This window comes from Pleurodeles waltl, chromosome 4_2 (assembly GCF_031143425.1).
Source record: "Pleurodeles waltl isolate 20211129_DDA chromosome 4_2, aPleWal1.hap1.20221129, whole genome shotgun sequence".
NCBI classification, from domain to species: domain Eukaryota; kingdom Metazoa; phylum Chordata; class Amphibia; order Caudata; family Salamandridae; genus Pleurodeles; species Pleurodeles waltl.
Genome location: NC_090443.1, coordinates 836,390,569 through 836,409,131, shown reverse-complemented (window position 1 = coordinate 836,409,131; position 18,563 = coordinate 836,390,569). Strand labels below are relative to the sequence as shown.

Below are 18,563 nucleotides of genomic sequence, written 5' to 3'. Positions count from 1 at the left end.
AAATTGGTAAATGTAGTCACTAGCCTATAGTGACAAATTTAAAGGCAGAGAGAGCATGAGCAATGAGGTTCTGATTAGCAGAGCCTCAGTGACACAGTTAGGAACTACACAGGCATACACATTTAGGCCACAAACTATGATAACTGGGGTCCTAGCTAGCAGGATCCCAGTGAGACAGGCAAAAACATACTGACATACATGTAAAATTGGGGGTAACATGCCAAGAAAGATGGTACTTTCCTACACTGAGGACGAAGACTGATTCTGCTTTGCTGATCCACCCTGAGGATATGTATATCCAAATTGTGATTATCATGCATATTTGCTTTTTCTTTCTAGGTACCAACTGCGCTGTTTTGATCGAGCCATAGTTTGAGGTTTTTCCAAATTCGTGTTACTAAATTGTTTTCCATGAAGCCCAACATGCTGATGCTAATCTGTTGATAGTTAAGGATTCTCACTAATGATTTATGATAAATGCTTGATTAATTTCTCTGCTAAACTTCATGTGTGTTATCACGTTGACACTGTTGACTTTGTTACCGATTTGCACTATAATCTTAGAATGTGTCATTGTTCAAAGCTTTGATTAGGCTACGTTTCTTCCACCGCTTTGGACAGCCAGTGTTGTTTCTGTATGTGTTTCATTTGATTTTGAGATTAATCTACATGACCTTAGCATTGTTAATATAGGGAAATAAATATTCTAAACTTTTACTAAAGGTGTAGTTATCCGTGAGTGAAATGTCAGGGTGTGCGACAGTTACTGACTCCATTAATCATTGATTTTTTGATTACTAAACTAATGATTATTGTGTATTGATTATTGGTTATGTAATGGCTGTCTGGTAAGAACATCTTAATTGCGAGTCAAAAGGTTCATCAACCTATTTGCGTCCCCTAGTAAGTTTACTTATTAAGGTCAGACGCGCTAACACCTGTTAAGATTCTAAACACATAAAAACAGTAATACAGTTTCTATTAAGCACAAACATCCAGGAAGGTCATTCACATTTCGTATTGCCATTATATTTGCCAGAAGAGTCATAGAATTTCACAGCTTGTCAGTAAAGGAGTCATATTCAATTTCAAAGATGAAAAGTTGCATTTTTGGATGGTTCTTTGAAACAGACCATCTGTGTTGAGTGATATCGAACATTAGTCGACACATTTTTATATCTGACTTAAATCTATTGGCTTATTAATGTTTTGCTTACATAATCCCAGGTGACCCAAATGCACTAGTAGCTCTTTTCATCTTGTTGTTAACTTTGGTGATAATACACTCTGGAAAAAGTTAAATAAGCCTACCTTTGACAGATTATTCATGTTTTGTTGCATTCACCTTCACAAAATGTGTAGAGCATGCTTTGTTTCAGGTAGAGCCCAGTTATTCCAAATGAGCCAGACAGGCATATGCCTATCTGAGACATTAGTAGGATAGTTATATAGCTTAATGCTCATAGGTTTTACAGACATGACTGACATGAATGACATGACAGACATGACCCTTATGCTCAGGAAGTTCTTCAAAAATCATAAGCTTGACTAATGTCTCTGTATTTTTATTCTTTTCAATATTATTCATTTCCTTAATCTGTCCAGATCATTTTAGGAGGACAACCAGGATTAAAGAATACAAAAAATACCATTATGGTGATTCGGAAATTATTACTCAACCCTTTTCCTCATTTAAAATGACATCTATATGAGCACATACTTTCCTGAAGAACATATTTTAAACCGCTTCCTCCTCAGTGACAAAAAGGACCTCTGAACCTGAGTACAGCACAACCCCTTCCTAAGGGGAACCATCGTCATCTAAAGGTAAACATCTTCATTTGTTTTGTTTTTACTCAGCAGACTAGGGCCTTATAAAACAATGGGATCGGATAGAATGTATTTCACAAGCATTTCAGGTCCAATGGGTCAGGCGTTAACTCCTAACCGGACTTTTTTTGACACATAAACTGAAAAGTAAAGGTTTCACATAAGTGAGTGATGGCCACCATGAGCGCAAAGTAAACACACAAAAGGAAACAGAAGTCCGCTTGCAGTGAAATTTATCAGCAAATGTGCAATTATTAATCTAACCGCAAAAGTGCAATTATCCATGTAACCGGCAAAAGTGTAAATATCCATGTAAAAGGGTCGATGTCATGCAAAGCGCTCGACTTCTGCCCAGCGAGATCGTGCTGCCTATGAAATAAAGTGAAAAAATAGTCCCGAAACTATACGGAAAACATGAAGCCTCGTATGTTTTCAGTAGTTGGCCGGTGCGCTCCAGGTGGGCTAAACCCTGGAAAAGGCATGAGGTATGCATGCCTTCCACTAATGAAATCAAAGCTCATTTTAAAAGGCAAGCCCACGAACCAACCAAACGGATGGGCTTGACATGGGCGTGGTTAAAGGCCCACAGAGAGATTACACCAGGGACGGATCACTTTGCCCTCGACCCTAAAAAGTCACAAAAGTGCACTCATGGTATATGTCATTGCATTATTGCAGATTTCCATATTTCATGAATGCACAAGAATTTACAGAAGTAGAGCAGGAAATCGTACTCGTACAAAATATTTGTGAAATTTATTATAGCACAAGTAAATTTGTGGGTGTAGATTTGCTCATGCACAAATCTGCTGAGTGTTTACAAGTTCACTTTCCCTCTAACCACTTTTTTTTTCAACCCTGGAAGAAGTTTTACTTCTGTTTTTCTCAGGAGTAAATTTCCAACCTTTCAGAGTATGGGAAAACATTAGAGAAGAGCTGATGAAAAGCCTTAAAACATGCATGTTTGTAGGTTTATACAGACTCAAATGGCCAGTCACACCTTGAAACGCTTGCTTTCCGCTATCTCCAGTACCAGTATGTAGATCTGCAGTAAGGTGGCAAACTAAGGAAATTGCTAGTATTCAAGACTTATTATATCATTAGCTAGGCATAATCAGAGATGCTAATATCAGAGCACTTATAAAATGGGATTGCTGCCATAAATTATTGCTGCACTACATGGCACCAAAGGGACAAGTAGATTTTTTTACAGGACAAGTTGATTTATGAAGCAGCCTGTCCTATGGACACGTAGATATTTTATTATTTCCACACCCTTGATAAGGTAACAGAATTGAGAAGGCCAGGTTGAAAATGCATGGGAGTGTTGGTGTACAGCATGTGAAAGGCCACATGAAGACATCTGTTGTAATGACCTAACAGCATCTTTTAAAGAACAATTTACCTTCCATTTGAGTAGCAGGCCTCCAATAGATAGTGAAGGACTGAGAGGAACAACTTGAATTACTATGAATGTCATTTCATGCTATTGTACAGCTAGTGGTGATAGTGAGACAGCATTCACAACGTGATTATAGAGATAAGGGACTTTCCAGTTGGTTGTCTGAGCACTCCTAGGTCATTCCTTCAAACAGACCAGTACTGTGTGATACTGGGGTCTTGCATACACTCGCAAGAATCCTGATCTCTGTGCTGTGGTTGTTAGAAAATCTGATGCAGGACATAGTTCACAACTCTGACTCCATTTGGTATTGAAAGCAATAAATACAAAAAACAAAGGAGTCGATATCTTGACTCAGGTAACCAACAATATGTACTTTTCCCCATATCTGGATATTGGCAAAGCCCTGCAAAGGTGTTCCTGCCAAACTTCTAGCTCAACTACATCTTTAAAAATAGACAAGCCATAGAGTCCAAGCAATCCCAGCAGAATGAATGACACAGGTGAACACCTGGTTGTCTCATCTTTAGCAAACAATTCAAGTCTAGCAACTGGTGGTTGTGAAAGTATGAATGTTATTGCACCTGTGACCATTAAAAAAGGCAATGAAGAAAATGTTGCTACGGGAAGGAAGGAAATGCTGATGATGACGTGCCATACACTGGACCATGCCACTTGGGCTTGAGTTTCCGAAGCTCGCTGTCTGTTAGATGGGTCTCTTGTAGGATGGAGAAATGCACCCGGTAGCGTTTGAGGAATGTGTGTATAAAATATCTCTTGGTCAGTGTCGCCATACCACGCACGTGTAGTGTGGTACAACAGTATGTGGTACAACAGTATTAGTGTGGGCATGCATTGTGGATGGCTGCTTGGTAAAATGCCCGAGTTGAGACTCGAACGTGAAAGGAACAGTGCCCCAAATACCTGCGTGTTGCCGAGGGATATGCCTGGCCCAACCACACACCATGATCAAATCTCCAATTTCCGGCCAACCCCAGCTGGCATAACAAAACCATTGAAACTGGTCTAACATTAAAACGTCAAACAAGAATTCCTCAAGCGGGTAGGAAAGGAGCCCACTGCCAAGTACCCACAAAACACAACATATGCCAATAAAGCGAAAGTTGAGGGTAAAACCTGTCCATATGGTATCCATTAAGTGAGGGGGCGTGCATTTAACAGGTACATACATTTCAGTGAAAGGACAGCGCCAAAGATTATGGCCCCATCTGGACCTTGCGCAAATGCAATAATGTGATTCGGGCAAGGGCACTAGGGCATGATTATGATTAGAGCTGAACCGGCAGACATGACAAGTTGTGCCAATTTAATGCCAGGCATTGTAGAAAGGCATGAAACTCTGCTGTGACCTGGGAGAGCCACAAAAGCCTGCATGTAGCATCATGGCTCTCCTTCAGGACTCAGGAGATTGTATATTCGTAGTGGAACACAGCAAGAGGTTTATATGGTTGATGCAAACAGTGTAATAATGGGCAGATAGAGATCATCTGCTGTGCGTGGAGTAATTTCTGGGACTTTGGTAATGTCAGTGGAGATGGTACGGTCGCTTTCCGCATCTGAGCCACAGTCTGATCTTTGCGTGTCTCTTAGTGCTGCAAAAGCATTCGCATAAGTATTGAATGGTTTCCTGCAGTTCTTTGGCTCGTTCTTCTGATGCCTGAGATTTAGTGGGTTCGACTGTGATGATTAAGATGGTGGCAATGGGTTCAGGGGGTCAACCACTGGCCAGGCTCTGTTTCTCATGTCGAGGGCTGGGCTATACCTTTGGCAGGCATCCATGTCCAGACGTCCTCCGGTATGGAAAAGATATGAGTCTTACCGCCGTCCACCACTCTGAGCCTGGCGGGAAACATGAAAGCATACTTGATGTTCTGCTCCCGTAGGCGTTGTCTGATCTTTGCATAGGAGCTGCATTGAGATACACCTCTGCTGTGAAATTCGGGTATGCTGGGATAGACTCATCCTCATATTTCTATGGTCCGTGGGTTCTAAATAATTGCAGGGTTGGGTGTCAGATGGTGGCGGCCTCCTTGGGATTCTGTGTGCTTTTTCAATTGAGGAGAATTTGGGGAATTTCCACCTTTCAGTACAGTGTCCATTAGCCAGTTTTCAATGAAAGGCTCTGTATTCTGGCATTCCGCATTTTTTGGTGAGGCCCATGAAGTGAACATTGTTTCGTCTAGAGCAACCCTTTTCTTCCTTCGCCATACAGTGTAGGTATGCCACTTGTGTGCTGAGCTGTGTCACCTGGGTTTGCCGCTCTTGAGCAGCAGGCCTTATGGCACTCAGGGAGGTTTCGGCTTCTTCGACCCTGCCGGTCAGCTTGCGATGATCTGCAAGTAGGAGGTTGAACTCCTGGGAGACCGAGTCAACCTTGATTTCCAGAAAGGTTTTAGTATACTGTATCGCCTGCAGGATTTTCTCAAATTGGTTGGAGTGTGTTTGAAGCATAGTTTCCAGTTGGTGTAGTGCCATAGTGGCGTCCGATGTAGCAGGTGTCGTTTGGGACGGGCCAGAGTGTTCCTGTTGTGTAAGCTTGGAAAGTTCCCACTTTTCTTGCACCCCTTAGCACCCCCTAACGCCACCATGTGTGCATCATATCTAAGATTCAGTGCACCATGGTGGTAATTAGGTGAACTAGTGTCAACATCTTTGACACTGGTTCGGAGCTTTGCAGGATTAGTGTCAAACATTTTGACACTAATCCTGCAAAGCCCATTGAAAACAATGGTGTGCCTACTTTTAACGCCAGCTCTGAGCAGGCGTTAAAAGTGCCGAAAAAAATGAAGCAAAGAAATCTCTTTGCGCCATTTTTTCAGCCCCCCTAACATGGGAACGCCCCCTTGGCATACAAAATGCCTGGCGTAGCCATAATGTAGTGCAAAAGGTTAGAAAGCGGTGCAATGCATGCAATGTGCCACTTTGTAAATCTGAAGTGGTGATTTTTGCCTTGTTGGGCCACATTAGCGTAAAAACAAATACGCTAATCTGGCACAAGGAGGATCTAGGGGCTCTTAAATCAGCCCCACAGTTCACTTGTCCGCATCCAGTATTTTGTCTTGAGGTGGTGCCAAACGTGTTTTGATTTGCACCAGGCTCAGGCCATCAATGTAGCACCACGCAGAGGGAGGTATCCTAAGTGTGCGATCTGCATTTGGTTGTGCACATCCATTCCCACATGCAGGCCACGTAGCCCAACTCACCCCCATTCCGCATGTTGTACTGTGTTCATTTGTGTCGGACCGCTTCAGCATGTATGCTCTGTTGGAGCTGCGCAGTGCATTTCTTACCAGTTCTATGTTTGCACTGCAAAATCTGGCACTTGGAGGGTGCACTGCAGACTCCTTGGGTCGTCCTTGAGGTCTTGCCACCAATAAGTGACTCAGCATCAGCGCAAAGGGGCACAGGTCATGTACAGACTATGGGCTCGCTTTAACACTGTTGTTGCGGCTTTGCAACCCTCCGCCCAGCCGCTCCTCCACCACACGCGGGGTGTTCCACCCTCCAAGATAAACACCTGGTGGCAACGATCTTCTGGTGTCGGCAATGAGGCATCCAAGGATGGGGTCCCCAAGGAGTGTCGTCCATATGCCCACAGTTCACCTCTATGTCTCACATTACCCCTCTGGCAGTTGGGTCGCACCTGGAGCAGGCCACGCTCCGGGTCACTCCCGCTCCCCTCAGGAGGGATCCTTGATGCACGGGCACCACAGTGGTAGGGTCACTGGTCCCGGGCGGGTGCTGCCAGAAGGCAGGCGTCGGGTCATGGCGCCACCAACGCTCCTTCCCCTCACCCAAGTGTCCCTCAATCTACTCCATCAGGTTTGGCCTAACTAACAAAAAAATAATGGCAGGTGAGCATAGGACGTGCCCCAGTTTTGTCCAAAGGCAGGATTCTCAGCTACTATGGTTGAATAGGCAAGATTTTGCAGGATAATGTTGGGCTGGAGCTAACCACAATCACCATCTTGACCACCCCTCTGCAGCAGGGACAGCATTGTGACCAATTGTGAATTACAGGCTGGCTAGGTACATCATCTTTGAGGCCAAACTCATGACTGTCACAAGACAGGATCATGTTAGAATAGTTGTAAAACATCCATCGATCAGGACTAATACAGAAACAATGTGGCAAGGAGAGAGCAGCAACTAGCTCTGGCTTCCTGTGGGCTGAAATGGTGCTCCTAATACTGACTGTTAACAGACCACTGGGCCTTTCGTCTGTATTTTATTAATAAAGACACCCCTCCCTTGAGATTGCATATAAGATAAACCTTGGATCGAATAGTCCAGAGGCTGCTGCTGGAATTACTATCCTGTCCTGGAACATTGCAGGCCTATAGGCAAAGCTTGAAGATGATGATTGGTTAGCATTTACCCCTAAAATCTTCCCGGATGTGGGTAGCAATCTAGCAGAATTAGCCCTTGCAGAATACCTCAAATTCTTATTTGAAGGAATTCACTCTAAAAGAGGTAGATTAATGAGTGGCCTTAGTATTTAAATCTCTGCAAAGCTGGATTGTAAAATCACCCATATGCATGTGACTTATATGCCGCAAGATCTTCTCCATATAAGGCTGAAAAGGAAATGATTGAAAATAATATATACCATCAATGTTTTACTTCCTGCCTACTTAGCATACAGATGCAGTTCGTCGCCTTCAACTTATTGATGAAACACTCCAGAAAATAAGGTCTAAAGTTAATGTCACCACAGAATATGTTATAGTGATATGTGGAGACTTTAATGCCTCGCTGCCAGAGGGAATCTGGGATGATGGTAACAACAAAGAAGAGGCAGTTGGTGGGGGCATTTCTCTATTTATTGTCGAACTACCATCTTACTTTTCTTAATGGTCAAACTACTTTGGACAATCCTACAGCCTCAACCTTTCACAGTAGTAAGAGGTCGAGCTTAGTAGACTACATACTTTTCAATAATGAGGCCTGGGGCCTTGTGGCACACTTGAAAATAGCAGTTTGGTGACTTATCATGACCCATTAGGTCGATGATATATGGCATCACCTTAAAGGTCAAATAGTCACCATATGGAATACCGAGATGCAGGATCCCAAAATGATATTGGAGAATATAGCACCATGATAGAAGAGCTGTCCGCATGTTGGTCATCACCCCATAGACATATTGGCAATAGCCAGAGGAAGTGTGGCAATGGTTGGTTTGTAGATGCTTTTCGAGACATGAAGGTTGACCTGTCAAATGCTCACTGTGTGCATCGTATGTCCTCAGCAAATTATAAAGCCCTCATTAGGAACAAGGAGATATCTCATAACTAAGCTATTTGGGAAGATTTGAGACTAGCATCTTCAGGAAAAAAAAGCTAGCAATTTTGGAAACTTATTTCAAGAGCAGAGGTGGGTGTGGCAAGTAACTGCAAACACGATAATGGTGCAAGCACGTGCATGGAGCACTACGAGAAGTTGTAAAGCATCAATAGCTCACAAGGGAACGCTCATTAGGTTACCAACCCCTGGGAAAAAGGCAATATATTAACTGAAATACATAGTATATTGACAGTAAAAGGGCAACTTAACTTATTTTGATCTGAAAAATAAAGAGCCATCATGTCACAGAAGCACCAGTTTGGATTTCATCCCTGTGGATATTTTTCATGCCATAACAAAGCTGTGGTCTGATGTTCTGATGAGAGTCTTCAGTGCTGCCTTGAGCAAAATTCTATTTCATCTTCTTCGCATTTAGCTGCAACAATAATCTTGCATAAGAAGGGCAGTAAATGTCTGCCTAGTAACTATCGGACAATTTCATTATTTGACAATATGGAACAAAATTCCTGGTCATACTTTGCTTGATAAATTAGAGGCCTGGGTGGATCAGAACTCCATTCTTACTGGCACCCAGTCAGGCATGGACAAAAGGATAAGTACCATTGATGAGGCAATTAGACTGCATATGCTTTTTATTAAATAAACAAAGGGCCTCATTTATGAAGAAATCGTGCAGTGTAGTTCAGCAAGTCACCTTGCTGCACTGTGTGACAGGGAAAGGGCACAAAGGCGCTGTATTTAAGGCAATATGGCACATTCCTGTCCTGGCGCAGAATGGGTTGCCTAGCGCCAACGCAGACATCCTTGCACCTTGGTGTAAGGGTGCCTGGGTTGTATGCAAGATTGTATTTGTGCAGAAGGAGACACCTTCCTGCACAAAAACAATCCTGGGAAGCATATTCCTCTTTCTATGTGTGCTGCAGAATGCTTGTGTGCTCCTAGATTCCGAAGGGCCCAGCAGCAATACCGGCAGGAGCGGCAACCTATTTTTTGAACTCCTTCCAGCAAATCTCAGGACTGGTTCCTCAATTCTGGTGATCACACCGAAATGTCCTTCAATTTTGACTTTATCGGACATAGTCTATACCCATGATTGTGTTCCCTCTACCTTCTACCCACGTTCACTTACTGTTAAACAATGCTTTATCTGTTGTTGCAATGCATTGCATCAGTATGCTTCATTGGTTCCCGCGTAAAATGTTACAAAAATACATATATCAGCATAATTTGACCACTTCATGACACCCATGGAATATGTGTTTTATATACTTACTAACATTTTATTTAATCGTTTCCGTATTTGCCTGAGTTCATACAAAAATTCATTGATTGTGTCTGAGACCACATTAATTAGCATATCATTTCTGCTTAACACTTCATGGTGACATTTTCCAGGACAGCAAATGTCATAAAGCTTGTTATTTTTAATTAATTTATTCAGTTATTCTAGATCTTACTTTATAATATAAAAATTAACAACATAGCCTCGAATGAAACTCTGTTCACTGCTATCTAGCAACTATGAACTCATGATTACTTTTAATGTGTTAAAAGGATATATATGCCTTCAGGGCACCATTTAAGATAAACCCGGAGACTCTATACTAAGAGCCACTGTGTAATAGTACAAGTTGTTTTGAACGACCTCTTCCTGGCTTTTAGCAGCGAGAAACGGCACAAATCTTGTAAGGAAGTGGATAGCGTGGGATTCCCCGTTTGCATTTTGAAGTACCTAATTGGACATCCTTGGGTGCCTTGAAGCTGAACCTCTGGAGAAGGGAGGTGAAGTAGAGGAACAGCTCCATTTTAGCCAATTGTTCTCCAAGACAGACACGATTTCCTAAAACGACACAAATAAGCAACAATTGTCAGTGGCCTCAGGATGAGTCAGTGTCTTCACCTTTCTTTGCACATATTTACCTTAATCATATGATACATTTATTACTTATATTTCCTTCCTTAGACTTTGTGGGCACCTGTTTGAATGTAGTATTATACGTATTTACATTCCAATTATTGTTTTATTGTTATTGTACACATATATTATTTAAAACTATTTCAATTGACATTGAAGAAAGCTCAGTAAACTACACGTTAGTGCTTAATAGTATAGTCACTTTAAGTATTCCCAGGTAGCCTCTGAAAGGAGTGTGCAGTAAAATAAATATCATTTTTGACTAGTAAAACCACACATAAGGCGTACCTGGGCCTCACCTGCCATGAATACTATATGTAGGTGCCACGCTCCTCTAGCCCAATGGTCATACTCTCTGTGTTCATCCGCCTGTGTCCCTGTTCAGTAGCCCTTTCTGCAGCCATGATTTGGAGGGGGATGGGCTGCAGCACCATAGGGTAAGAAACCACAGGGAGGCAGACATACGATAAGTAAGATAGCACTAGTTACAGCTTGAAGATTGACCTACCACGGCCTGTGACAGGCTCATGGTGGACACACCCACTGGTCAGGGCTAGAAGGGTCCACAACAAGGCCACATTGTAGGAAACTATGAGTGATGCTCATTTTAGTGACTGCATAGCAGTGTTCTAGCTTATTGACTTATTGGTTTTATTGTAATCGTTTATAGCAGTGCAATGAAATATTCACGGTTTCTGTCATAAACGTTTAAAAAAAAAATATTCTAGCACTTATTCAAATAGATCATTTGTCCCTTACCAAGAGAGAACGGCACAAACGCCTCACGCTTCTGAAACTCGACATTTTCCAGGAAGTTTTCTGGGTTAAAGGTGTCGGAGGTTTTCCATTCATTCTGGTCAAACAGCAAAGATGTGAAATTTGGGATTACAATAGTTCCCTGAAAATTAAATAGGGAAAATATTGGACATCTTTCCGAGATTCATATTCAAATATATAAAAAACGAAAACAAATGAAAAGCTCTGCTGTGTAACTCCAGGTTGAATGCAGACGGAAGCCACAATAAACTGTGAAGTTTCATAAAGGCAGAATTAAAAGAAGGTCTCTATTGCGAAACCAAAGTCACTTTGGTGTTTCACATCACCTTGATCTAAACACTGATAGCGAGTGGGACTGTCACTACACCTTTGTGGCTTACTAGGCTGGAACCACAGTGTGTGATCCTCCTATATGACTCGTTGTCATCTCACTGTTTAATCAATAAAAGCACTCAGGCACTTGTCTGAATCCGCTCTCCCACACCAGGGTAGAAACTGAGAGAGAGCCCTGCGATTTATGGGGTTTGGGTCTCTTTGAGGAACGGAATCAGTGAGGGCATTAACAATAAAGAATTCTGAAAAATGAAGTTTCAGTTAATCAATAGTTACCTATGTATTGTTAGTTTATCCGTGGGTGATAATAACACGAAGATGTTAAAAATGTATTAAATAAGTAGCAACCATACAAACATAAAAACGTGCATGGTCAAGATTCCAGCATTTTGATAACATTGATAAATAGTTATGTGGGGAAAAAGAGTTGATATGTCCAAGCAGAAATACACTCTTCTAGTAAAGAACTACGGCCGTATTTATGGGCTTTTGACACAGGACAGCACAGCAAGTCACGGGGAAAGGTCAGGAATGCGCCGAATCTATGCAATACGGTGCATTCCTGTCCTTTTCCACTGCGATTTTGCCATTCTGGTTGCCTGGCGCCAACGTAGGCACCTTGTACCACGGTGTCTGTGTTGTAGGCAGGATTGGTTTTGTGCAGGAAGGAGTAACTTCCTACACAAAAACAATCCTAGGAGGCTGGATGCGTCAAAATCCATGGGTGTTGCGTGGGAACACCCACTTCAAAACCCATGTAACGCCTCCCTTGTGCACAGTAAGGCAATGCAGCAGTTTTATTATTAGGAGAAAGTGACAAAATTATGGGGCATATTTACAAGCCCCTAGCACCACCGGAGCATCAAGTTTTGTGACGCTCCGGTGGCGCTCTGCCCTGAGCCATATTTGCATGGTGGCGTTAAGCCACTTTGCGTGGCTTAATGCCGCCTTGTAAATATGGGCCCCCAACACATTTTTCTGCGGCAGAGAGGCGTACAATGGGTGTTGCTGTGGGCGTTCTACCGCAACACCCATTGCTTTTGACGCTGCCCCCGGTTTACAAGAATTCGTAAAATTGGGGCAGCACCAAAAACTAACAGCACTCCAATACTTTTATTTCTCCTCATTTTTGCTTTTTTCTATGTGTGTTGCATTCTGCAGCACACATAGAAAGAGCAAAACGCCATGAATGATTGTTTATGTGCAAGAAGGTGTTCCTTTCTGCACATAAACAATCATTCAATAATGATGATTTGCTACTCCTATGTGTGCTGCATTTAGAGTGTTTATGTGGAGGAAGGGACGCCTTCCTGCACATAAACAATCATTCCCTGCAACCCACGCACTCTTGCACCATGGTGCAAGGGTGCCTGCGTTGGCACTAGACAGCTGTGTTAGCACGAGCGCAGGGGGAGAGGACAGAAATGCGCCATATCTAGAGGATATGGCGCATTTCTGCCCTTTTCCAGTGGCGCAGGGTGGTGCAGCAAGCCACTTGCTGCGCCGCCCAGTGCCACCTGGGCTTGTAAATAAGCCTCCATGTACTTTCCACTGCACAAAAGTTATGTCTTCTACTGCCCACACGATAGCAAGGTTCAATGTTTCTAGGTGTCATTAGGCTCCAGGCCATTCTGTGATAAAACGCATTCATCATAAACAAGGGGACCAGCTGGTGCATAGAATCTGCTAATTTTCCTATATTTTACAAGATATCTGGAATCCCCCCGATGTCTACCTTTGCCTTTATAATACTGCACTGAGAAGTGCTTACTGAAGTGAGAGTTTTTAAATATGAACCATTGATGCACTAACTAAAAGGCAAGACAGTTGTCATTAAACTCTGTACCTGGCTCAGATCATTGTAGAGCAAGTTCTGAGCAACATTAGCAATACCTTCGGATCGAGTTCTCGTAGTCGCTATATAAAAACTGCAATTACTAGCTGATTTGTCCAAAGTGAAACTAAAAAACATGGATAGATCAGGGCTTCCCCTCCTAAATTATGGGATCTTAGGCAAACACTTTATTTGACCAAATCTCTTTTATTTCATTTTTGCGTATGAAAGCACTTTCAATCAAATATGTGCATTCAGAATGCCAGTTGTACACAAATCATTAGGGCTGCCTGCAAGTCAAGTTCTCACAGTAGCAATATAAAAACTACTGAGAAATGCACAGAGGTAAAAACCGAAGCTTTAACACAAAAGACTCCCCAAAACAGGCTGATCTGTAAAGTGAAACCAGAAAACTGATAATTCGGGGGTCCCTAACTTAAATTGTGTGTTCTTAGGCACATTTTATGGCACCAAAACTTCAGAATACAAAAACAATTACCGTGCCTATCAAATGTTCTTTCAAATATGTGCATTCAGAATGCCAGTTATGCAAAAAACCTAATTAACTACGTATGAACATACTTTCAAAAAGGTACGTGAATGCCAAATGTACAAAAACCCTTAGCTCTGCCTTTGGGTGGAGTTCTTCTATTCCCTATTCAAAACTGCAAAGGAATGCTCGAAGAGGTACAAAACCAAAAGACACACAATTGCTGACATAAAGGTTTTCAGGGAGAGATGGAGCCATAAAATATAAACCTCTCACCTCGTGGTCCACAGGGTTGGGAGTCTACAGGGCACCATCTGGACTCTCCAAGCTAGCTATGTTGGCTGGAGTCACACACAGCTGCACTGTGCACCAGCACTACCGTCAGTCCATGCTGCCACCAGGTCCAGGAGCCTGCTCCTGGCTGCTACACAGTCCATCGCAGTGTACTGCCATTCACGAGTGATGCATCAGAACTAATGGCATCCCTCGCAAAGTGCAGTGCGGGTAGCAGACACCTCAAGCCTGCGCAGTGTGTCTTCAAAAGCTCTGAAACTGCGCCGACTTAGTGGCAGATTTATGGAAAGTGGCGCTGCACCGAGTGCAGCAGCACTTTCCCTGCGCCCCTTAGCGCCCCCCTACCACCATCATGTGTGCGCCGTATTTAAAATACGGCGCACCATGGCGCAGGGTAGGGGGCAATAGCACAGTTATTTTTTACACTATTGATGTACTCTGCACGAGTGGCGCCAAACTGTTGGTGCTACTCCCACAGAGTATAAAGAATGGAAGTCACCTATTAACGCCTGCTTAAAGCAGGCGTTAAAAGTGCTGTAAAAAATGGTGCTAGGAAATCTCAGAGATTTCCTAGCGCCATGTTTCCGGCCCCCCTAATGGGGGAACGCCCTCTTTGCATACATTACGCCTGGTGCAGGCATAATGTTGCGCAAAGGGTTACAGAGGGGCGCAGTGCATGCATTGCGCTACTCTGTAAATATGGTGCAGGGATTTGGGCCTCGTTGGGCCACATTAACATAAAAAAATAATGATGTTAATGTGGCACTTAATGCCCTAACTTCCCACCTGCCGGCAACCTCTACCTCTCCCTTTGCCAGCTCATCACAGGGTGGGACCAACAACCCATGATGAGCTGGAAAGAGACCCCATGCTGGAGAGACCATGCTTTTCACTACCTGACTGACGTGAAGTGCGAGCACTACAGGCCTTCAGTTAAAAACGCCCTGTCATAATTTTACTCTCACGTCATAAGGAGGTGGAGACTTCTCCTCTAGACTATGTGTTTGTCGAGCTGATGACCTCTCAGGGCTTTGAGATCGTTAGCCCAAATAGTGTAGACTTGGGCTTAGCCCAGCATCATTGACTCACTCAGAGTAGCAGATTGCCAGTGTGTAGCGCTCCTTGCCCCAGCAAGAAAAAAAATAATGATGTGTGTACGTGAGTGCAGTCTGTTTCTTTTCAAAAGGTTAACAACAACTTTGGTTTTATTTTGGAGATGGCGATTGGGGGTGGGGGTAGTAGAGACGGTGGATCCCGGACGCCGGAGATGAAAACCTCTGGCTGCTTAAATCTGCAATTGAGGTGGCAGGATTGTTCATCTCAGAAATTTAGCCACATGGACCCATGGTAATTACTTTTTGGTCTAGGGAATACTGTACTGACAGAATCAGTGCTTAATTTAAAAAAATAAAAAAAAGTGCCAGGGCCCTCATCAGGAGGGCATTGCAGTTTAAACCACCGGTTGCCCCTGCCAGCATTGCCAATCGCAGTACCCCCACAACTACTAACCATCACACTCCTCCATCCAAGTGTGAAAATTCAGACCGTAAGCACTCAACACTATAAGAATGGCTTGGGCAGCAGGTATTAGTCCTTTTTCATAGATATTGAATTGATAAATGACTGTTGTTATTCAAATTTTTAAACTAGGCAGATAGCACCATCATGTGGCAGACTGTCATAAGTGCTGGTGTTGACAATTAAGTGCTGGTGCTGAGCATCAGAAACCACTGGCATAATTTTACGAATTGATTGTTCTTATGGAGTCACAAGTTATGTGTTTCCTGTGATCTTGGTGTTGAAATCGCCCAACAAGAGAAAAGATTGGCCATGATACGTGATCAGTCAAGAAAGCAGCTTTCCAACATTTCCCCGGTGGTCAAAAAGAGTTCATGAAGTAATATAAAAAGGTTTTTTTAGGCAATGAAGGAGGTACTTTTGCGTGTATGGCTAATAGATAACACTATAAGAATGGCTTGGGCAGCAGGTGTTAGTCCCTTTTAATAGATATCGAATTGATGAATGACTGTTGTTGTTCCCATTTCTAAATTAGGCAGATAGCACCATCATGTGGCAGACTGTCATAAGTGCTGGTGTTGACAATTAAGTGCTGGTGCCGAGCATCAGAAACCACTGGCTCAAATTAAGCACTGGATATAATTTTATAAATTGATTGTTCTTATAAAGTCACAAGGTATGTGTTTCCTGTGATCTTGGTGTTGAAATCGCCCAACAAGAGAAAGGATTGGCCATGATACGTGATAAGTCAAGAAAGCAGCATTCCAACATTTCCCAGGTGGACAAAAAGAGTTCATGAAGTAATATAAAATGTTTTTTTGGGCAATGAAGGAGGTACTTCTGCGTGGAAGGGACACAGGTGCAAAATTAATAGATTTTGACTCTTGACATCATTTAATGCAGATAGCTAAGTTACGCATTTGGCCCACACCACTTGCTTAACGAAGCCCTCCACGCTATTACCCTAAACATAATTAGCCTTAAGTCATCAATCATCCAAGTATCCTGGAATATACAAACATGAACGTTTGTGTTGCATGCTAAAAAAGAATCATAAAGTAAATGTTAGCAAAGACCCACACCATACCCAGGAGAGGAAAGAGCATGGGTGAGCATGAGGTAGGCACAGTCAATTTTGTGTTAGCAGTATGTAGGCAACTGTTGAGTTTGTGCCTCTAAACGGTGACAATGGATGCAGAATATGTAGAACATGTGTGTGATTAATAAAAGCATCATACCCTTTAACAGGAAAAAAGATTCACACTAGTACCAAATGTGGACATGCCAGTATGTGAACCATTCGAATAAGACAATCAAATCTGTCACATTTTCTAAAAATGAGAGCAATACTTAATTTTTCTAAACAAAAAAGAAAGTGTCAGTTAAAAAAATGTTTCTAAGGAAGCCACATTCCACTTGCATCACTTTTGCGGCACACTGTGACCATGGGCTTTACTGAACCCACCATTGGTGCCAGGCCACCTTTGACTGCAGGCATAGATACCACCCAAAGGTTTTATTCAGTGCTCACCCTACCTCCTTGGCCATTGTTTGCTTGGAACGAAGTGACACAAGTCTAATGACCCATGCAATGCAATGCACAACTGTCAAGGGGAAGGGAAGAAGAGAGAGCAGAAAGAGAAAGTAGGGGGTTGAGAACAATTGAGGGAAATAAAGTGCACCTCTAGACCACCTTAGAGTACGCCCTGCTACTCATGCACTGAGATTAACACACTACTCTGCCAATGTGCCTCGATGCTGTACAACAGAATCCCTTCTATGTCTGCACTGTGACACACACACAGCAGTTCCAGTCTACCTCACCCAGGTACTAGAATACACCCTGATAATCATGCAATGAGTCACACATGGCTCTCACCCAAACCCTACAACAGTACTGCTATTCATACCATGAGCACGCACACTCGCACCTCTGCCAGAGTACCTCAAGCCTGTCCTTCAGCACACCCTCTCAATTTACACAGCTCTGCCAATGTACCCCGATCCTGAGATGCAACAAAACCTTTTACTCAAGACTGGGGCCCAAACAGCTCTGCCAGTGGACTTCAAACCTGTCCAGCAACACAACCTGGTAAGGACTGGGACACACACATACACACGCTCTGCCATTGCACCTTAACCCCAGCCTAGAGCAGGCACTGTTGTTCACACACAGCTCTGATAGTGCACCTCAGTCCTGCTCTAAGCACCACCTCCTATTACTGCGCTGGGGCTCAGCTCTTCCAGTACATTTCAATTCTAATCCTGAGCCCCCCTTATTAGTCCTACAATGAGACTCACACAGCTTTGTCAATCAATCAAAGAGACTTATAGAGCGTGCTACTCACCCGTGAGGGTCTCAAGGCGCTGGGGGATCACTGTTCGAAAAGCCAGGATTTAAGGCTCTTCCTGAAGAGTAGGAGGTCCTGGGTCTTGCGGAGGTGGGTGGGGAGGAAGTTCTAGGCTTTGGGGGCCAGATAGGAGAAAGATCTGCCTCCAGTGGTGGTGTGTTTGATGCAAGGAACTGTGGCGAGAGATAGGTCAATGCCCCTCAGTACCCTTCTGCAGCACACCCGCTAGTCCTGCATTTATTCTCATCTACAGCTCTGCACGTGCCCCACACTCCTGCACAACCTGCCATTTCTGTACTGATACTAATGCACAGCTCTGGTGGTGTTTCATAGCCATGATCTACACTGCATCATACAATTTCTGAGACAGCTCTACCAGTACACCTCGTTCCTGGCACTCGCAGCTCTGCTGGTACACTCCAATACTTTCCGTCTCAACAGAGCTGCCACTGACCCCCAGTGCCAACCTAGAGCTCATCATGCTCTCCATT

At 43.3% G+C, this 18,563-nt stretch overlaps 1 protein-coding gene across 1 annotated transcript in view; it reads right to left on the bottom strand.

Annotated features, from left to right (window-relative positions):
* Nucleotides 1-9,815: 9,815 nt before the first annotated feature.
* LOC138293369 (cytochrome P450 2J2-like) overlaps nt 9,816-18,563 on the bottom strand; it is a 296,940-nt gene continuing 288,192 nt past the window's right edge. Inside the window, exons 8-9 of the mRNA XM_069232565.1 lie at nt 11,235-11,373; nt 9,816-10,400 (exon numbers count right to left, since the gene is read on the bottom strand). Of these exons, the coding sequence (XP_069088666.1) occupies nt 10,219-10,400; nt 11,235-11,373 (321 nt within the window). The 3' untranslated portion in view covers nt 9,816-10,218. The remainder of the gene's footprint in view (nt 10,401-11,234; nt 11,374-18,563) is intronic.